This window comes from Aythya ferina (genome assembly GCF_964211825.1).
Source record: "Aythya ferina genome assembly, chromosome: Z".
In the NCBI taxonomy this organism is placed as follows: domain Eukaryota; kingdom Metazoa; phylum Chordata; class Aves; order Anseriformes; family Anatidae; genus Aythya; species Aythya ferina.
Genome location: NC_140299.1, coordinates 998,686 through 1,020,962, shown reverse-complemented (window position 1 = coordinate 1,020,962; position 22,277 = coordinate 998,686). Strand labels below are relative to the sequence as shown.

The window sequence follows — 22,277 nt, the reverse complement described above, 5'->3', positions numbered from 1 at the left end:
TCTGGACAGAACAAAATGCCTAAAATGAGTGCCTAATAATTGCAGGTGGCACTTGATACAGTGTCCTAAAACTGTCTGTTACAGGCTGCCTTCAGATTTGGAAGTCTTTCTCTAAGTTAATTAATATAGCAGTGCCTTTAATAAAAATGCCTATACTGAGTGCACAGAAGAGGTTCCTTTAATTGAGCACAAACTGCAAATACCAGGCACGAAACTATACGCAGTGACGTGTTTGTATCTAGATATCCACTGGCAGTTTGCAGTGAAGACTTGTCCAAATTTCCCATCTGATTTAGAACAGTTCCCTGAGTCTAACAATACTACGTACGGTGTGCTGGTATGTGGAATTGCCTGGGCTTTTAAAACACTGCAACAGGATTTGTGTCCTGTCCAAAACCCCGCATCCCCAAAGCAGGGAACCCTCTTAAACAAACTTCAGAGAAGAGCAAGGCAATTTCCAAAACGCGTCAGTATCCTCGCTAGTTTTACTCCTAATTTGTCAGGCATATAAAAGCCTCTATATAAAACGTCAGTTGCCAGACAATTATTGCACACATATGTTGTACCGCAAAGAGCTCGGGTGTTGCTTTTTGTCATCAAACAGGACTCCTGCTTTTATGGAATGCAGAAGTTGCCCATGCAGTCCCACTGCAGCCAAATAAACAAACACGCACGCACACACAAACAAACAAATCCGCCCGGGAAATTTCAGGGACTCTTCAAAAGCAGTCAAATATTTGGAATATTTGCCTTGCTTTCGGTCAGGACCAGAAACCAGCCTGGAGATTTTAATTCAAGGAAAAATATTTGGTCAGCGAGCTCCGATCTCTGACACCAAAGAGTGCTTTTCCTGGAAGGGCTTGGTGTTTACACTCGGATACTCGCTCGTTTATTTATTTAATTTAGGCAGCCTTCATTCTTATTCGCAAAATTAATTCTCACTCGAGGTGTTGCGATCATCGGTTCTCACAGAGAAAAGACAGCGTCCGAAATTGTAAATCAAAATCTCCAGTGCTAAATTAAAAAAAATAATAATAAAAATAAAAAAAGGAAAAATATTTAAACTAGCCCACCTTGAAGAATTACACAGAGGGAAAGTTCTTATAAAATAAAAAAAAAATCATAAATGCAAGGAAATATTGTGAAAACACCCCAGCCTTGTGGAAATAGCAATAACAACAATAATAACAGCAATAATAACAATAGCCAGCACTTAGGAATAATTCCGCTCAAATCTGAATGAATCTGCTCCCCAGAAGAGATTAACACGACCACAACAAAGGTAATGCCTATGGATAAATATCTAAGAGCATTTCAACTCCGCACTGAACAAAAACGTTACATACTTGAGCCAGTAAAATGTCCACTTGCCAAGGAAGTTGGTCCATTTTTGCCACTGCTCACAGGAGGTGAAAACATCTACAGAAAAAAACGACAAGAAAAACAAAGAGACATTACTAGTGGAGAAGAAGCGACTCCTGGTCCACCGCTCGCCAAAAAGTTCCTTCCGCGCTCGCTGCGAACTCTGCTCGCAGTTTGCCTGATGCGAGGCATCGTCCCCCACAGCCCCGAGAGCCAACTCGGTATTTCTTGCAGCCCCCCCCCGGCCCCTCACCACCACCAGCAGCACGTTTCGCTCGGGCTCATTAGCTCCCCGGATAAGCTCTGCTCCCCGAGCATTTGGGAGCCCCCCGTTCCCCCGCGGGGCTGGCCGCAGCCCCGGAGCGGGGCTCGCTCCCCTCTCCTGCTCGCTCGTCGACAAAGGCGGAAAAAAAAAAAGAAAAAAAAAAAGAAAAAAAAAAAAAAGTTTGTTGGTCGAAACCTTGGCCATAAAGGTAGCAACGTCCATGTCCAGCCCGCTTTAGGGTTTGCCTGTCATCTGTGCACCCAAATAATAATAATGCAAAGTGCCACCTGCCCTAAATTCTCATTTCGTCTCTACCACGAGAGCAGTTTGAGGCGAGCCTCTCTCCCTCTCCCCCTCTCTCCCTCTCTCTCTCACCCTCTCTCTCGCTAGCATTTATTTCGACCCTAATTGGTTTCTCTCTTCTTCGACGTGTCTAGTGGATAATACGCACCTTCCCTGAGTCAGAGCCTGCAAAAAGCCAAGGAACAAATGGAAAAAGTGCAACAAGCAAAGAGGGGGCTGCGAAGCTGCCTCAGGCTACGTTTCCTGGCCAAACTTCCCAAAGCCATTCCTCCCAAGCAAAGGCTGGAGCAGCAGCAGCAGCAGCAGCAGCAGCAGCCTGGAGCAGCCTCATTTAGCAGGGTGCTGCGGAGTTTTGCGGGGGGTTCATTTCGAGGCACACACGCATCTCCCAGCAAGCCGGTTCCCCCCTCAAATAAATAAATAAATGGAGAGAGCTACTCCTGACATATCGGGGGGAAGGGAGGGGAAGGGGAGAGGAAGGAAGGGGCCAGGGGGAGGGGAGCCGAGCCTCCAGGAGCCAGACAAGTGCACGGGGCCCAGGGAGAGCCAAGCTGGGGGCTCCGGGGGGCTCGGGGGCAGCTACAGGCAGGGCAGGTTGGGGGGGCAAACTTTCAACTGAGCCGCTCATGGATTTCTTTGCACTTTTCCGCGGGCCAAAAAAAAAACTCGCAACAAGGGAAGAACGGGCCAGGAGAATGGCAGGCACTCATGAGGCACGGAGCAGCTCATGTGCCAAGCACGCCGTCCAACGCGAAGCACGGCGAGAGCGCTCGGCGGTGGCACCGGCTGCTGATGAGAAACGGTCGCTTTTAGGGGCGTCTCTTTCGGCCAAAAAAAATTATATATATATATATATATATATCTCATTTTAGGCATCCAAGACATTACAAAATAAGCCGTGCACACGACTGCATCTCCCATCACACACAATAAGAAATAAGAAAAAAAAAAAAATAAAGGCTAATTTTTGGTTTTCTTTTTTTTTTTTTTTGCGTTTTTAAGCAAAAAAAAATATATTTAGCACGGTTCTAGCTGCTGATTAAAAATTACCCAATGGACTCAGATCGCAGTTGGGTTTGGTTTTTGCTTTTTTTTTTTTTTTTTTTTTTCCAGTTTAACAGATCAGCTAGAAGATTTTTTTTTTTTTTTTTTTTTTTACAGCTGTTGTTAATTTCCACCGTTGTTTCTTACCGCACTGAAATCCAGTAAATCACTCAGTTCTTTGTCCGTCCCTAAGGCAGCCATTCGCTGTTGGTGATGCATTTTAGCAAAATCACACAAACCTAGAAACATGGAAATAACCGCAATCAGAAACCCAGTCCCGAGCCTTGCAGGAAACACAATCGGGTTTGGTCGGGGGAGGGGGGTGAGGGGTCGGGGGGGGGGGTTGAGAAGAAGGGAGGGAAATTAAAAAAAAAAAAAAAAAGATGGAGGGGCAGCAAAAACAACAACAACAACAAGAAAAAAAAAAAAAAAGGCGATCTTGTATTTCCAAAGAGGCGATGGAAAGCCGGTAACATCCACTCTAAACCCAAAGGCGGAGGAGGCAAAAAAAGCGAAAGGCTCGCTCCCGGAGCATCATTTATGCAACAGGAGGTTCGGCGAGGAATGAATGAGGATCCCAGAGAAGCAAACTACAGCCATCCGCTCCCAACTTTTTCCCCTTCTCCTTCTTCCACGCCAAGCGGGGCGTTGGGAGGCGAGGAACGGAAAGGAAAAAAAATAATAAAAAATAAATAATTAAAAAAAAACAGCGAGAAGAAAAAAAAAATGATAATAATTAAGAAGAAAAAAAAAAAAAAAAAAAAAAAACAAATAGATGCGGAGTCGCAGGCTACGGAGGCGCCGGTGCTGGAGGGACGCGGGGCGGGGGTGGCGGGGCCGGGAGGGAAGCGGCGAGCGGAGAGCCCTTGCCAATTAGCCCCAATTTCTAATTAGTGCCGAGACGGGTGGTTAATAACAACGACCGAGGAGCGGCGGCTCGGGCCTGGGCGAAGTCATCAGTTCCCTCCGAGCGGCCGGGGGGGAGGGGAAGGCGGCGGAGGGAAAAGGGAAGGGAAGGGACGAGCGGGGAGGGCAGGCGAGGCAGGAAGGGAAGGGAAGGGAGGGAGAGGAGGCAGGGAAGGAGGGAAGGGAGGCAGGGAAGGAAGGGAAGGAAGGGAAAAGAAGGGAAGGGAAGGGAAGGGGCGCGGAGCCCGGCGCAGCGGCCGCCTCCCGCCCCGCGGCCCCTCCGAGCCCCGCGCCCGGCCCCGCGCCCCCCGCGCCCGGCTGGGAACGGCCCCGAGCGGCCCCAAACGGCCCCAATCGGCCCCGAACGGCCCCAAAAGGCCCCGGAGCCGAGCGCCGCCTCCATACCCGCAGATCATGGAGCTGCAGATCCCGGCGAGCCGCCGACTGCCGCCCGCGCCGCACTTTTGCACGGATTAGACTTTAAATTTCCCCGAGCTCGCACACATCCACATGGCAAAGCAAGTTTATACGAGGCTGCACGTACACGTGATGCGGGGACTTTGCCAAGAGGAACAATATTTTTCCCCTCGTATTATCCAGTCCGGTTTCTTTTATATACATATATCTCTATACACGCACACACAGATCTCGCTCTCCCGCTTTGTTTGGGTTTGTTTGTGCCCCCCCTCCGCTGCCTCCAGCTACTGAACTGCCCAAGCGCCCTCGCCTCGATTTACGGGGAGCATCGCTGCAAAACTTTTGCAAAACCCCACCGTCGCCTTCGCTTTACGCTCAAGTTTCTGGGGACGCTGCCAGCCCCCCCCTCCCCTCCCCTCCTTTGCAGCACTTTTTTATTTTGCATCTCGCTAGCGCAGGCCCGGCCGTACTCCACCGAAACGAGTCCGACTTCATTACATATATATATATATATTTTTCTTTTTTTTTCTTTTTTTTTTTTCCAGTAGGAAAGAGCAAGCAGCGAGCCGTGGAGCTCAGCGTTTGCACCTCGGTGTACATCTCGCACAGGGAAGCACGCCGTGGCCAGAGCACAGCGGTTTAGCCACACGGTTACACGTCCACACACGCGGTGTCCGCTCGCTCCCTTTGCACTTCCACCCCATGGAAGAAGTTTGCAGCTCTTTGTACAAGAACACGGCGGGATCGACAATTTATAGAGATATTTAAAAAAAAAAAAAAAAAAAGGAGAAAAAAAATAAAAAAAAAACGACACGAGTTACTCTAACAGCAAATTGTAACTTTACCTTAAATGGCCACAAATATGTTCACAATATTCCAAGGGAGGAAAAAATAAAAAAGGAAAAATGTTGTAAAAAAAATTAAAAATTAAAAAAAAAAAAAAAAGAGGAAATCTTCTGCCAAAGTGCTTTATTATCTCACACGTGTGTGACCCTCCGAAACCACGAAGAAGTACTGGGGGGGTCAGTGCTGCTCCGGGTACTCCACAGCTTTACAGGCACCCTACACCTGGCTTTGTTGGGTTTTTGGGTTACCGACCGCCAAACGCTCCCCCACCCGGCCAGCCGAAACACCAGCCGGCCGGAAAAAAAAAAAAAAATAATACAAAATTTCAAAAAAATTTAAAAAAAAAAAGCAAAAAAAAAAAAAAAAAAAAGTCCAGCAACTTTTGCCCCTATTGTTTTTACAGACACATGGTGACTGACAAACTGCTCGCACCGTGGCGGCTCTGGGACTTTCCCCCCTTCCGTCCTTCCTTTAAAAAAAAAAAATAATAATAATAAAAAAAAAATAAAAAATAAAAGAACCACCACACACACACGCACACACGGGAGCGGAGCAGCCGGTTCCCCCAAGTTGTTGTTGTTCCAAGTTTACAGCGCTCTCCTCCTCAGCACCACCACCACCAGCCCCAGCACGGCCTCCCCCGTGGAGCCGCGGCTAATGGCATGTTTCCCTGGGAGCCCCATCGCGAGCCGCTCACATCCGGGCAATGCCCCGCGCCTTATAAGCGCCGCGCCGCCGCTCGCAGACAATGACGAGGGAAGGAAGGGAGGGAGGCGAGGCGAGCGGGCAGGCGCGGGGTGCCGCGCACAAGATGGAGGGGCCCCGCAGCCCCACGCAGCCCCACGCCGCTCTCACGCCGCTCTCACGCAACCCCACGCAGCCCCACGCAGCCCATGCGAGCGGCTCTGGGGTGGCGGGGGTCGCGACCCAAACGGGGGGTTGTGGGGTTTTGTTGTGAGCGCATGGTGCGCCCAGTGGGTTCTGGGGTGGGAGTGCAGGGGAACGGGTGGACAGGAGGAGGGAGATGGCCTTGGTCATAAGGAGGTCGTAATGAGAAGTGGGGTGCTCTTCTGGGGTCTGTGGACCCCTGCTCTGCCTCCTCAGCTCACTGGGGTGACTGAGAGACCCTCAGTGATGAGTGAGAGGCTGCAGGGGTGACTGAAAGACCCTCAGTGATGGGCAGAGTCCTCCCTGAACCCGCGTTGCTCTGCTGGGTCTGTGGATGGACGGCCAAACCCGCCAGCAGCAGTGGAAGAGAAAGGATGGCATGATCCAAACCTTTTTAAAAGGCAGGGTATGGGGCTGGGGAAGCTGGCCTGGCCCCGGGAGGTGAAACATACACGATACATACCAGACTGCTGCCCATCACCACCATAATGAGAAACAACCCAGTGTCACCACAGACCTGTCATCCTCCCAGGCCTGCACTAACCACGTACCCCGATGCAAACGGTGCCCATGCCTTTAGGGGTGATGTCCTCCTCCTCCCGGGACAGCTCTGGCACTGCGGTGTGACCAGGCCTGTCCGGTGCACCCCACTGCATGCCCTGAGCTCCTGGGCATTGTTTTCATGGGTCTGTAGTTTCCCCCCGAAGTGTCTGCCATGCACACACCCCAGCATGCTCAGGGGTTGTTCCTACACACAGACGTGGTCACCGGCACCCCACAGCGAACAGGCAAGGGAAGAGCAAAAAGCACGTGGCAGATAAGGGCCTGCCCTGGGGGCGGTGGGTGCAGACATATGGTGCAAAAATACCCGGTCACTGACAACGACAAAAACTTCACCACTTACCACTGGTTGCCCTCAGCCATGCCCCACGAGCAGGGTGTCAGCGCAGGGGCTTTCCCAGTGCAATGTCAAACTGTGTTCGGCCTGGCCTTGAAGCAAGTGAGGAACTGGGGTGCTCAAATGGCCTCATGGGGCTGGGGATGCCCCTGACAGCCTGGAGGTGCTCCCTGGGCTCAGCCTGGATGTGAGGAGACCATGCCCAGGCACGGGGTGTGTCCCCTCTCAGCTGGAATATGTCTGTGTTCTCCAGTCAGAGCAGCCCATACCCTGCTCTAATAGACTCTCCAGAGACCCCAGGCTGCCACAGCCCCATTTCCTATGGGATGTAATGCTTCAGAGAGCACTCACCTGCTCCTCGTGCTTCCAGCTGAGCTGCTGGCCCCATGGAAGTCAAGCTGAAGTCCCACATAACGCCTCCAATGCCTTCCCTTCTGTTCCTAGGGGGTGCTGAGCAGAGCTTCACGTTCAGTGCCTCCAACAACTCCATCACACGCTGCATACAGGTCAAGGATGCCCTTCTCTGTACTGCTCGAGCACGTGTTGCCATGACATTGCTGGTGCTGTGGGCTACCGAGAGCCGGTTTCAGAGCAGCTTCACAAAGCTGTCGTGTGTCCTGCCCGGAGGGAAGAGGGACACAGACATCCTCCCAGGAGGAGGTGGCACCTGCTGCCATGAGGGCTCTGTTTTTGGGCCCAGACACGATGTTTGGAAGAGGAACCTGTTTGTAGGGCCTGGCAGTGGTGTGGTGCCAGAATATGTAAAGTGGGTGACGCTGCATGGGACGGTATTCACAGAGCCATGATGGGCTCTGCAGGTGTGAGACATCCAGGAGCAGGGGCACAAGGGGATGACAAAAGAAGAAAAGAAGTCCGTGGCAGAGATAATGTGGGCAGTCAGGATTTTGGCCTCGGGGCACTGATGGGACCATTTAAGGGCAGTGTACGCAGCCATTATGACTTAGTGCTTTTAGCATATCAGCTTCAATTTGTCTTCAACGACTGCCTAAGTGACCGGAATACTGCCTTAAGTGCAACTCACACCGAGACTGCCCCTGAACACAACTGCTCGCGGGGACCTGGTGGGCACTGCATCCGTGCTCCTGCCTTGGGCTGATCTCACCATCACTGCTGTGGTTGCCGGATGAACATCAGCACCAAGGGAGGCCTGAGGGCACCCAAAAAATCCCGTGAGCATGGAGGGCTTGTGCCCACCCGTCTGCTGTGCCCAACAGAGCGTCTGGCACCCGGCAGCCCCTGCAAGGGGACGGGAGCGGGTTTCAGGGGGTGAAAGGTGGGGAAATGAGCAGGAACGGAGCGGCTCTGCCTGGAGGTGACGCAGATGCAGGAGGGGGAAGGTTAGGGCGGGGGGGTCCTCATTTCCCATATCCCAGAGGTGGGTGTCACAGGGCCTGGCAGCCTGGTAGGGCTGAAAGCACAGTCATTTCCCTGTATTATTAGAGCTCTTTTATCTGTGAGTTGTTCCTGTGGCACCAACAATAGCCCTAGCAGTATACATGGTACAAAGAAAAGACAGTCCCAGTGCCAAAATGCTTATTGTTTAAAATGCAGATTTCTTTTTTTTCCCCAAGTAAATCTATACACAGAAAACCAGATGAAAAAATGGTGTGAGCCCACAGAGGAGAGACACATTTGTTTTATTATTTAACCTGGGATCTCCAGATACCACTGATGAACTGAAGCACCAGTAGAGACTTAAAGCAGTTCTGCCAACCTGGACAAGGTTCGTTCCCCCTGGCCAGGAAGGAGCAGGACAACGAGTGCTGCTAACACTGAGGGTCCCCTCGGTGCTGATCACTGCTTGCCGTGATGCTGGCCTTTCATAAGGTTTCATAAACCCTCCCATGAGACAATTTCCCCCCGGAGCAGTAGGGAAACCCCACAGATCACATGCCAGCATGGCAGGCAGGGCTGTCCAGGTCCCATTTTGTAATTTCTGAATGCTTCACTGGTGTAATTCCTGTCTGCTGTGCTTACATATCTCAGTGCAGTGTGTACCTTATTTAAGATTGCCGCATTTCCTGGCCTGCTGCTGCTCTTCATCATGATTATACTGGGCATGTCATTTCAGTGTTTCAGAAGCAAGAAATTGTTAATATAATAATTAGGGATGTAAATTGCACCTGATTTGTGCCTGGCCTGTTCAGATATCAGCCATGTTTTAGTTCTGGATGAATCAAGTCATAATTAAATCCATTTTTAATATTAGCAATAACTGAAACATTGGTTGCATTAAAGTAATATAAAAATGCTGTACTTTCGGGGAAAATAGAGGTAAATATAATTATTCACCTCACAACAGTGAAATATTCATAGAACACAAAATGTAAATTCACGGTGACATGTACGACTTCACACATAGTAACACAAGTGCAGCTAGTTTCTGTAGCAAGACCCTGTCTTTCTGGAGTACACTGGGTTGGCAGACTGAAAATTAATGCAGAAACTACGCGTAATAATAGGCTTTGGGTTTTTGCTTTTAAATTAAATAGGCAAAAGAATAACACAACTGCCATACTGGCCCCAGTATTATTTATTTTGAGATTTTAATCCACTGTATTTTATACTGTCCCCATATGTTCAGTTCTCAACGTGCCACAGAATTTCGTATCGACAATTCACAAGTGCAGATGTTGTTGCGGACCGGCAGGAGCTATTGGCAGTTGGGTCTTTTCCCACCTCTGAAGACATGTGAAGCAATTTGGATCCATGCAACGCTCGCTGAATTGCGCTGTTAACATGATAAGCGGTGTTACAAGTAAGAGCATTAGACAAAAATTCACATCTTTAGGTTCCCGAATGTGTCTGTTAACTATACGTCTCCAAAGAAATTTTTTCACCCTGTCTGCAGACTTTAATAGCACAACAGCAAAGTACTAGACTGCGTTTTGTTCGAGTTGGGGACTATGATTGTGCCCTTTTTCATTGCTATAAAAATCCAGCAAAATCTGGCCGTATCATAAGCCTGCGAAAAGTTGAGTGTGCACATGTTCGGTAGATTTTCTCTCGGCGTTTGCAGACACGCTCTTTGGAAATTTTACCAGGGTGTTTTGAAAATAAACCTATTAATGTTATGAGGCGTTGTGTTGCCACAACAACTGGTGCCATGGCAGAACCCAAGTGGAAATTGCAAATGCTGGAGCCGTGGCGTGCCCAGCCTGCGTGCCGTGCCATCCATATGAACAAGGGCGACAAAAAAAGTGGCGGAACAGCACTTTGCTCGGCGAGCACCGTGCACGGGACCAAGCAGGGGCCCTCTGGAAAAAATGGCAAGCGAGGAGGTAATTAATGCCTGCCTCAACAATTTATGCTGAGGAAGCTGGCGGCTGCTGCGGCGTTGCAGTGTTGCTCTCCTGCCTGATGCCACTAGTGGGATTCAGGGCAGGAGGGTCCCGAGCCTGCTGCTTGGCCACTTCCTCGCGTGATGGCTCTGCGTGAGCCGCCTTGGAGCCAGGACAACAGTTATGACAGAGGTCTTTTCTGAGTTTTTTTTTTTATTCTGGTGAGTCATTTTTAGAGGAACGAGGCTGAAACCACACTACTGCTAATGACTCCTTCCCTGGGTGTGGCCTTCCTTTGCTTGGGTATGTTTCAAGTAATGTGTAGGGAGAGGTAGTTTTCAAAAACTGGGTATTTTTTTGGCACTGAATCTAGAACACAGCCGTGTTCTGCCCAGAGATAAGACCTTGCAGTTGATTCCCTCCACCCTTCACTTATCTACTGTTTAAGACTGAAAATAGACAGAGGACTACCGACCACACTCCCCTATAAAATACATTTCACATTATTCATGGTGGTGCTTCTGATATTAAGCGCTAAACCCCCAGAATCAAAAAGCAAGTCAGTAGTTTTCACCAGGTTAGAAAGAAGCAGGTAAGACCTGGTGAGTTTCTTCAAAATACTCTCATGCCATGATGCCCATCCTGTGCTCTGCAAAGCAGCTCTGATACAAACTCACTGCTCCTGTGTGACCACGATGAAGGCTCATGGAAGTGTCAGCAAGCCAGCAGTAGTAAATTTAGGGACCCTTCACCAGAACAAAGTCCAGGTATTGTGGAACATTCTGAGGAAAAACCTTGCAAGTTTCTACTGCAGATAGAGATGGCAGTGACGTGTATTTTTAGGCTACATAACACATGCCTGGGAAAAAGTTACTACTGGCCTTTTTTGGGGGGGAGAAAACCTAACACCCTCAACGTTTGAGATGTGTCAGGATTCACGTTGGGTGAACTATAAACTGGTAAAAAAATGTTATTTCTCTTCTCTCACTTGGAGCTGCTTAAATACACGAGAACGTTCTCAGTACCCAGAGCCACGCTGCCTGCGGAGCTGGGGAGCACAACCTCAGCCTGAGGAGATGGAGCAGAGAGGAGAGGGGACCAAGCTCAGAAGACCTCAGAGCCACTGCTCAGAGCCTGTCAGCATCCCACGAAGTAGGAGCTTCTCAATATCAAACTACACCAAACTGGATGCTTCTTGAAGCAACTTTTCCCCCCCTTAAAAAAATGGAAAAAAGAAGCACAGAAAATGCTCATCATTTCCATGCAACCTCTACTATATTTCTTTGTGTTTCTCTGCTATACTTTGAATCATTCTCTGAAAACAATGAAAAAAAAAAAAAAAAAAAAAAAAAAAGAGGGACAGAATAAGGTTGAGATACTTGTATTTGCAACATCAGTAAATATTTCTATGGCTTAACTATATAGCTATTATTTTTTTTCTATGGTTTGTGGTTTATTTTACAATTATAGAAATATGTAAGAGTCTCTTTGACTTCACAAGTATATGAGGGTTAATTCACATTTCCAAGGAACTTTGAATCCATAGTAGACTGTGTAAGCAGTCAGTATTTTTAGAGGTTAAATCCCATAGTCACTGTAGCAAAATTCTCAATAGAATGAATGGGAGGTTTAAGGAAGGACTGAAAACTTTCACTTCTGCAAAGAACGAAGAAATTTCCCAAGAACCTCAAAATCCTTGCTGCAAACTTTAGTCTGAGAAAGTGAACCGGAGGAAGAAAATTGGCCTTAGAAGATCAAAATGCTTTCTCTGATGTCTTCAGGAGCGTTTGAAGTGTCACATAGTGGTCCTATTCACTGTGCTCTTGTCACAAATGTTTCCCCTTTCAAAAAATGCAGAGAATATGTTGTCAGTAGAGAGACTTCTTGATACATCCTGAGGAATGTGTCCAAGTCCTATGAGATACGTGGTTAAATCATTTTGCATATCTACTGTTGATTTTGATGGGATGAAAGTGGTATTTAAAAAAAAATAATAAAATCCTATCTGGATGTCAGATTTAAAGCCCATGAGCCAGTAAGAAAACCACTTCATTGTTGGGAGAGCGAAGACATCCCCCCGCCATCACCTGGGACCTCTGTTTCATTTTAAGTTTTGTGACACTTCAGCACTCTACCATTGACATTTCTTTGTCTCTCCTTTATCATGACTTTGCTCTTTATTTTCAATTGCAATGCATTAGTTTTCCACATGTATTTATCAACGTGTTTCTTCAATACAAACTGATCCACTTGTCTTCTTCGGTACCTTTCCACATATTCTGCTCTCTGCTCATACAGGATTTACTCCTAAAAAAAAAAAAAAAAAAAAAGTGTACTTGAATTTTGGATAGTGATTAGAGATCAGGTTTGAAAGTATGGCAATAAAACATTTGTCAAGTTCTTCCCTTATGTCTTGTAAGCTAAAGGTTTCACAGCTCTTCAATGGGAATATCATGGGATTTTGTGCTTTCCTGAGAGGAAGGTACAAAGAGGAAATATAAGCAAACCAACCTAAGTTTTATTTAACTTTGCAAACTGAAGTTCTGAGTGTAGAGTCAGAATTACAACTGTGAGAAGTGCAATCTGTTTTCCACTGACATGCAACAAGTTGTAGTTGAGCTCTTGATTGGCTCACGATTTTTTCTTTCTGCAGAGCAGCATCGTTTGATGGCAAGGAGTAGTTGAGGGCATCATCTCTGGATGCAACCAGCATCAGGAGCAGGCAGGGTGTATTAACGGTGTCTGGTTTAGGAAGGTGTTTCAGAGGCTGCTTATTCCTTTGCTTGTAGGACTGTAAATTCCTTGGCCACTGGGATCTGTGTTGCCGTCGTGTTCAGCTGTTACCAGCAGCCAGTGGTGTTCGTAGCACTCCTTTGAAGCCCAGAAAATCCAGAGGTTGTAATTGCTGTGATACCAGCACCTTATCAGCTCTGGCCTTTCTGAGGGCTGAATCCTGATGTTTTGCAGTCCCTGGTTAATTAGACATTGGCATCCCATTGCACAGAAACACAGACACAAAACTTGTGCCTTCACCCTTCTTCTGTTCTCAAATACAGCCAGTTTTGGACTGATGGTTTGAGAGTATGGAGGGAGAAAACAGTTTCCTGCTATCTGAGGTATTATGCTAGGATTCATATAAGTAGGAAAAGTTGTATTATTTGAGCCAAAATCTGGTAGGGATACCCTGTGAAGTTTATGATAAGTAGTATATTTTAGTAAACATATATCCACTACAGTTGCATTTCCACAGAAGCACAGGCACCAAATCAATACCCAGTATAACTTCACTAATTTCACTACAGTTTAACTGAGACTAGGTTTCATCTATTGCCTCAAAAATATTTGTTCTTGGATTTCCATGGAAAGATAATATAGGAGGGAGAAAAATATTCTCCCGTACTTGTGTGAATTTCTATTAAAATTCGGTTTACTTTCTTATTCCCTGGAGGAAGCGTGTGTTTGATTTCAATTAAAATGAAATGTCATCATTTTAGGACATCCTGCATCGTTTTAGCGGGTATGCATTACATTAGTCCATCAGGGAGAAGGGGGTGGGTTTGGAAGAAGGCCAGCAGGTACACAGGATGCTTCGCTCTCACCGTGGAAATCTTTGGGTTCAGGTATTCGCCCAGCACCGTGTTCAGCTGAGCTCAGCGGGGGCAGAGGATTCCTCTTGCCTGCCGTCCCTTGTAGTTGCAGGTGTTTGGGGGAGTTTATTAGACCCTTCTGGTGATGGATTTCTTAATTTTGTTGTTGTTTCCATGGGTGTGAGCAGCCATGGATGGTTGGAAATGCTGCGTGCTACAAGCACCCACTGTACCAATCGGCAGCGGTAGCTGGGGATGTTTTGTTCTCAAAAAACCTGTACACTATGTTCTGTAGTCGAGGGAAGTCTACACTCCTGAAATTACCATAGAAAAAAAAATATTTTTGAATAAAGTATTCCGGTCAAAACATTATTGTTATTATTATTATTTTTAATTCAAAAGAATTTAAAAAAAATCATTAGTTTTTCATGCAAAGAGGCTTCCTGTTTCTGTTATATTTTTACCATTTAAGTTTGGCATGTGAAAATTTCTCCCTGAGCCATGCTGCAGTGAAGTTAGTTCTGTCAGTTTACTCCACTCGAGTAAATGGGCATATGTAGGTAGTTATGGAAATGCAGAGGTCGTGATGACAGGTTGGCTAAGAATACAAAATGTGCAATAAAGCAATTTCTTATAAAGATTTCAGCGGGCATCTTTAATATTTCCTAAAGAACCAGCATCTGGAAAAAATGATCTTTTTTTTTTTCCCTGGAAACATTTTAAAAATACTAGTGTTGGTTTTGTTTCTTTTATATTATTGTTATCTTTTATTTATTTATTTATTTATTTTAAGAAAAGACGGGGAAATGCTATTTGGAGGTGCATATTGTGGCCAATTAACTTAGTGACAAGCCAGTAAAACTAGAAATACTGTTACTCTTTGTCTACTGCTTGTCATCTAGTTTTAATGACTAAAGTACAGCAATTCTACTTACACAGCAATATTCCACTTATAATAATATGATTTTTGGCTTTTTTTTTCACAAATTAGGTCAATTAAAAATAATAAAATAAAGAGAGATGTTTGGAATGAGACGTGACAAACGTTGTTTTCTAAGTAAAAGAAGAAGATTTTAACTGTGATATAGCATGATAAAATAACTTTTTCTAAATTGCATGTCTGAAAAGTTTAGTTCTGAATGTATTTTGTGAAATGTTTAATGCCTTTGTTTTTCTTATATCAAAGTTGCAACTAATGTTTTAACTTCATGCAACATTTTTATTTCAAATATAGAATTTTACTGTATTGCTCCCTTTGCTTCAGAAACCCAGTAATTTGTTTGATAAAAATGTCTTTTAATTCCTCGTGACGATATTTTCGTTATTAGTATCATCCTTTAACTTAAGTAGTGCTTCCTCTTTTTTGTTTGCTTCTTTTGTTTGTTTATGGGTAATAATAATCATCATGCCAGGAGAAGTGGTAAGTCCCTACATGACAGATTTTCCATTCTCTTCTGAGTAGCCCTTCTCTGCATTTTCTTTTCATTTTGAGTTCATCTTTTCTGAACAGGTTGACAATATCGTGTCTTGAACAATGCAATTTATAGCTGCCTACATATGCTAGTAGTAACCTGGATCACAAGCTAGGATCGCTTGGATTTCCTACAGCTATAACACACTGGTAGCTGGTATTTACCCTGGAACTCAGCGATATGGCCAGATCATTCTCCTGTATCATCTCTCTCCGATGCCTTTCAGCCTTTTTCTTAACAGTTACCAACCTGAACGACTCACCTGATGTTAGCAGGCCAGATACAGATGCTCAGCTCTAGAAGAGTTTTCAGCACTATCTGTGGTGAATCACTCCTGGCAGGTCCCTGACCACGCTACGTTTGCCCAGAGACCTGTCTCCTGGCTGGCTCTGTGCGAGGAGGTGAATCACTCTCCGAGTCCATTTTTCACTAGGTATTATTGAACCTAATCTCCTCTGCGTTGCTTTGGTCTTCAACAAGCAGATCTTCCAGTGTGGTGCACCTGTCACTGCCATTAGCTCCTCTAATTTGTCACGGGAACATTTCATTAGCCCACTCCTCCCTTTGCTACGGAGATCATTGTTGAAATAAGCGGGAAGATCGTTTTCAGCACTAATCCGTGATGAATACTGTGGGTTAAATTCTATCAATACATTCAGAAAACCCACCGCCGCCTTCTCTTTGTGAGTTAATTATCATGTTTTGTAAAGCTACCTACTACTTTTTCCGTGTTACAACATCAAATACTTCCACAGTCCAATAGCATTAGGTCTAGATTGCTTAAATCATAATGTTTCCTATCAGAGCAAATATTAGATTTGTCTAATAAGATCTGTCTTTCATAAATCTTTCTCTCATTTATGTCCACGAGCTTATTGTTGTTTTCTTCGAAACTTAAACACTGTATAGCTTGAACTCGGATAGCTTGGTGGCTGCTAAGCTTGCTTTTCTTCCATTTTCTTAAAAGTTGTCCACATTTGCTATGCTTCAATAATATGTCTGCACTCCTGGTTTGACAGACTGATGATTTAGTGTGCCAGCTCCTTAAGTCTTCTGGGCTGGAGATCATCCCCAGATTGAGCACATATTAAAGTTTTTGCGTACAGCTTCCATCTCAGATGCTATCATTTAAATTTCTATGAATTTATTCTCATTAGCAGTTCTGTCTGTATTTTTGGCATCGAGCTAAATATTTGTTTTTATCTGTGCAAAGGTGGGACGAAGCTTGCAATTTCTACAAGTCGCCGCTATTGTCTCAAACATTTTTTTTTTTCATATAAATGATGCCATTTGAAAACAGACTTATGATTTTAAGACTTTTATTTAATCCTAGCAGATGTCGGATTCACAGCATCATGGGGTCAAAGACTGTTTGAGGCTGGAGGGAACCTCTGGGTCCATTGGTCCAAACCCCTCTGCCCAAGCAGAGCCACGTGGAGCAGGGTGCCCAGGACCTCATCCAGGCAGATTTTGGAGATCTCCAAGGAGGGAGACTCCACCGTCCCTCTGGGCAGCCTGTGCCAGGGCTCCATCACCCGCACAGCGAAGAAATGCTTCCTGATGAATTAGACATCATGGACTTTTTTTTTTTTTTTTCTAAGAAGCACTAAGAACTTAAATCTTTTTGACATCTAAGGCAGGAATGAGTGCCATGGAAGGTTTTAGCATCTTGTGCCAATAGTCACATGGGAGCATCTACAATCATTTCCCAAATGTCATGGGAAACGAAACATGAATTTATTTCAATGCTTCAAAAAGTTACCACTTTCCTCATTATCTGCAGAAGAGCTATCTGTCACTGTCTTCTGCATGATTTAAATTGAGAAAAAGCATTCTAAAGAAACACAGGAAGGGGATTAGAATATGGAGCCTGGGCTCGGGTCGTCAGCAGCCCCAAGCCCACAGGAGCTGGTGGTGATGCGCTGCAGCCTCAAATGTCTTCAGAGAGATAGGACAAGTGTCACAATTCACACAGGAACAATTTTGCTGAATCAATAATGGAAGAATGCTAAAGAAAATGTAGCCACTTGAAGATTTTTTTTTCCCCTCTATATTCTTTCTTCCTAGAATTTGATAGAACAAGAATAACGTAGTTACTTGTTTTTGTTGAAATCAAACATGCTTGTTCTTCACTTGCAAAAATAGGAAACTTCTTTCAACGTGACACACTTCATGAAAGAATACAAGCGTGCAGCTGCTGTATGACTAAGTGATTAAAAACCTGATGGCCAATTCATTGGAGGTGATATGTTTGCACTCAAGGCCAAGTATCATAAAAATAGCTGCTTAGCTTTTCTTTTCAACACGAAGTAAAGCACCAAGTAGTTTTGAGTAGGTTGGCAAGAGTTTTCTTCTCCAGTTTTGCCCAACTGAAGTCAGGCTAAGACAACGAGGATTGTCTTCTGTCTAATAACCCTCTTTTACAGAGTTTCCAACCTCACCGTTTTTACAAGACAAATTATTTTAAACTATCTAAGGCCAAGGGGAAAGTTCACAACATTTTATAAAGCTTGCTTAGAAAATGCCAAGATAGATGGCATTTTCTTGGCTTGTACATCATGTGCAGGGACTTTTTAGAGAGCTTGTGAGATTTAGTAGTTTATTCTCCAAAATGGTATTATTTAACATATAATAACATAGTGTTATTTGAAGGCTCAACATCGGTGGAAGAAAATGGCATATCGTTGTTATTATTATTAAATATTATTTTTATTATTGAGCCCAGATGCATTGAGGATGATCAGAGATCCTTGGTTTGGGGTTTTGTGTGGTGATGTGTGTTGCTTGTCCTTATAATCTACTTAAAAGATGATGTAAAAATACATGGGAGTAACAACAGAAAGGGAATGAAAAAGAGAATAATTGACAGAATACATGGTGGTTGGATTAGTTATTTGCACAATTAGCTACTTGAATTAGCTACTTGACAAGCGATAGAGAAGAAAGAATAAAGGGCTATCTCTGACAGGGACAGTGTTTAGTGAAGCTTCTACTGTGAGTGTATTATGATTTAAAAATAAAGAGCTTCAGGTTTCAGTTAAATGGATTTTGATTCTGCTTATTTTTCTAATGCTAGATTTATTTCATTTCAGTATTAAGCCCCTTTTATTAAACCACACAGCGTATGACAGAAATTTCAACCTTTGTTTTAAGTTTTCTGGGAACATCTTAAGACATAACCTAATTAAAAAACAAAACAAAACACAACAACAACAAAACATGCATTCATGCATTTGTGCTTAACAAAGACACTGAAAATAAAATTTCAGGGCTTATTTAAATGCTCTGAACTGGACATACATATATATTATTATTTCTAGATTTAGGATAAGGTCTGCTTTCCAAGTGAACGATCCATGGCCAACTATTTTCAACAATTTGAGGGGAAGCAGGTTTCATATTAAACTAAGGGTGGAAGTAGGTCTTTGTTCATCCAGCCAGGAAGAGGAAAAATGACACTGGCTAAGTGTAAACATGTATTTATGGATTTATATTTGTTTATCTGTATAAAATACTGATGTACAAACCCAGTCGAATTTAGCAACACAGCTGAACTTGCAGATGGGGTATGTGAGATACTCTTTCATAGATTAAATCCATTTTATGATTGTTTGAACAATCATAAAATAAGCACAGAAAGAGGAAATATATATATTGAAAGAGTAAACGTATATGCATCTCTCACATCGCATTTGAATATTACCAAAGGCAATAAAACAACTCAGTACTTAATGGAAAACCAGAGGGCTTCATGCAACTCTGGGAACGTTACTGTGTTTCCTACTGGGGAGCTGGTCTGAATTTTTTAGCTAATTCTGCATTTCAGAGCATGCTCAGGGAAAGCCTGTAGTGGGGACTAAATCTGTGAAGTGAACTGAGAGCAGAAAAGGCTGGTCTGCTTTCTAAATATTTTTTTTAGACTTATGAACAAGCCATCAGAGAGTTAAGTATTGAACATGCCTATCTAGACCAGCTATATATTACAAAAGCTGTTTTTTTTTTTTTTTTTCATTCTGGTGCAGTTAATGAAAAAACTTCTTCATGTAAAGAGAAAATTAAATCCCCAGGGAGTCTTTCCACCAGTGCCAAAACGTTTGGGGAGTGAGTCCAAAGAGCTTGTGTCCCTGCGTTCAGGAAATACATTTCGGGCTATTTTCTGGCCTGTTGATTTAAACTGACTGCTCTTGCTAATGACAGAAAGGAAAATGCTGTATCAAAGTTGGCAGTAGATATTCAAATGACCAATGAGACAGTTCAAAGAGCTGCAAGACAATCTGTTCGGCTGTCTTTGGCTACTGCTGTTTTGGCTTCTGGTAAGCCCACCATTTCACCCAAAGCATCTGGATTCAGGAAAGCAAGAGCAGCATGAACGTGCGACCATCGCTGACCACACAACAGCAGCAAGGCCCATCGTAGCCGCACATCTTAGCGGCCCTACAATAAATCACAGGTCTGATCCTCTTGACTATTCCGAATCCAAGGAAACCATCTGGCCAACATTCACACTTTGGGCTAATAAGTGCCTTGGACGCTCTCCCACTGGTGTGTCATGCGGACGGACGTGCAAGGCAGGAGGATCGCGTTCTCGCTCGGCGGGGTGAGCATACACCCTGCAGTCTCACCCCACAACCTCCGCTATCAATCGCAATTGTCACTGTCGGAGGTGAGGCTCTCCTCCTCGGGCACCAGCAGCACCATCCCTTCTGACAGAACAGCGACTCGGTGCGGTGTTGCTGAGTTTCCCATTTCCCACTTCGCCCAACGTCCAAGATCACTGCAAAAAGCCACCCCAAATCCTCAGGGATTTCTGTCTTCGCAGCAAGAAAGCCCTAGGTGGGCCTCCCACCCCATTCCCTTTTCCTAATGAAACGTCTCCTCCGCTCTCTTAAACCCTTTGCTCTCGCAGCTGGCTTTGCAGTGAGTTTCTTTCTTTCACAGGCCTTCTTTGCAGGATTTGACATTGGAGGGGGGGGGAAAAAAAAGTCTATTTTCTTGCAGGAGTACATTCCGTATGAAAACAGATGCTTACTTTCTTCCCTCTATTTTCCACACCCCAGGCTTTACTTCAGAGGATTGCAATGAAACAAGCACTCTAAGCAGATGTCTTTGGACCACTGTGGTGCTTTCCGTGGCAGTAGAGCAGCCTTGACTGTAACAAAGCACTCCATTTTCTGATGCACAATGACGAGAAGACACTTAAATATATGCTCGGAAGTAGGGCCATGAGCAGTTTTATCTCTGTGGTCTGAAACACACACGTATGTGCTTAGCTCCCTGGGTGTATTTTTAAATCCTAGTTAAGCATGTGCTTCATGCTAAAACATTGTGTTGAATCAAGATGGGAACACACATGTGGTTAAAATTAAACATGTATTTAGTGCTCTTTTGGAGTCAAAACCTAAATTGCTATTTTTAGGCTCTGCCTCAGAAACTGTGCCCTCTTTCCTTCCTGCGACTTCAGGACTACAGCAACCTTTCCTGATAAAAAATATTCCTCTTTTTCTCTTTGCCGAATGGCCTATTTGGTAGCGGTAACGTCAGCTGTGAACTAAAGGAGGCACCCCCTGAGCCTTGAGAAAGTTCAAGCTGTTTTCAGTAGGTAATGAGACAACTGGCTGGGCACCTTGATGGCTGCGTAGCAAGAAGCTTGCTGCACTGCTCTGTAACTGCGTCCTGGCTGTGGCAGCCTAGAGCAGGTAGTGTCCTATAAAAGCTTACCCTAGATATGAATCAGTGTAGAAAACCTCCCTTTCTTGCACCCATCACAAACCCTTCCCTGAACTATTCACTCTCACATGCAAATGTTTCTGGAAAAAAAAATAAAGAAAAATGTTTATGGCCATTTAGTGTCAGCATGTTTCATCATCTTTCATTTAATCTTTACTTTGAGGGGCTACGTTGTAAAAAACCTGGCTTGCAGAATGCATCTCAGTGCCTTGGTTGATTTAAAAAAATAGCTCTTTGGCTACTCCTGTACCAAGTACTGCCTGCAACTCCCACAGCAGAACAGAGTTGCGTTTGCTGCTAAAGAAACCTGGAACTGTTTTGACTGTTTATATATTTTGGATAATCAAAAATAATAATAATAAAAATCCAATATTGTGTCCAATGTATCATCTAACTGTCCAGTTAGGACAGCTAATGATTGCTACATGTTAATGCAGAAATAGAGGGCAATGATTTTTCAATCATGGTAGTTTCCCTGTATTCCAGTCTACATACAGGAGGCTGTTGTAAAGTATCCACAGGCTTGGTGGATCATCACAAGACTTTAAAGAAGTATTTCAGTTTAATGTTAATGATAGACTTTATAGAAATGCAAATCTAATCATGGCACTGAGAACTATGAGAGGGAAAAATGAGTTTCTTGGTATGTGAACCACAGGCCAAGGGTCCTTCCTGTGCAGTGGTGGCACGTATTATACAGGTGTATATAGTCATCATGAAAAAAAAACGAAACCGTTCTAGATGATTTTCTCTGCGAGATGAAGTGAAATGCACAATTACATTTCATGGGCGTTTCATTACGTTACCTTTCCAAGTTCAGAGACTTGCTGTTGTTTGAAGCTTTTGAAAACTCACATTAATTAGTAGCTATGAAAACCGATGTAACAGAAAGGAAGATTCTGTCCTCTACTTAGTGATTTCCCAAAGAAGGATTTTTTTTATGTGCTTTAAAATTGATAACAGTATGATGTTGCTAATGTAATAAGACAGTAGCTTTCTACTGAATGCTGTAATATATGAAAATCAAGTTATCTGCCCCTTAAATGTCAGTTAGTTTCCAAGTTTTACTTTATATCTGGGTGCCACAGAAAATCTGCCCCTCACTTCTAACACGCTGGTAAAATCTGAGATGATGGCTAAGACCAGGCTGCCTGCAAAGATTAAATAAAAAGTTTAGAGCACAATACTTCAGGTAGGAGATCTTCCTTTGAAATCTGCATTACACTTGTCATCCTCTAGTCCTGATGTTGCCAGCTGAGA

At 44.5% G+C, this 22,277-nt stretch overlaps 1 protein-coding gene across 27 annotated transcripts in view; it reads right to left on the bottom strand.

Annotated features, from left to right (window-relative positions):
• LOC311426864 (transcription factor 4) overlaps positions 1-5,833 on the bottom strand; it is a 178,042-nt gene extending 172,209 nt beyond the window's left edge. For 2 of the 27 annotated variants that reach the window (XM_084503627.1, XM_084503603.1), the window contains exons 1-3: positions 4,286-5,036; positions 3,122-3,213; positions 1,347-1,419 (exon numbers count right to left, since the gene is read on the bottom strand). In XM_084503627.1, coding sequence (XP_084359753.1) covers positions 1,347-1,419; positions 3,122-3,193 — 145 coding nt within the window. In that variant the 5' untranslated portion in view covers positions 3,194-3,213; positions 4,286-5,036. Of the gene's footprint in view, positions 1-1,346; positions 1,420-1,615; positions 1,775-1,822; positions 2,348-3,121; positions 3,214-3,894; positions 4,094-4,285; positions 5,037-5,142; positions 5,401-5,682 lie in introns of those variants that run through there. The other 25 variants (XM_084503616.1, XM_084503602.1, XM_084503594.1 and 22 more) reach the window with 21 other exon arrangements.
• Between the last annotated feature and the right edge of the window lie 16,444 nt (positions 5,834-22,277).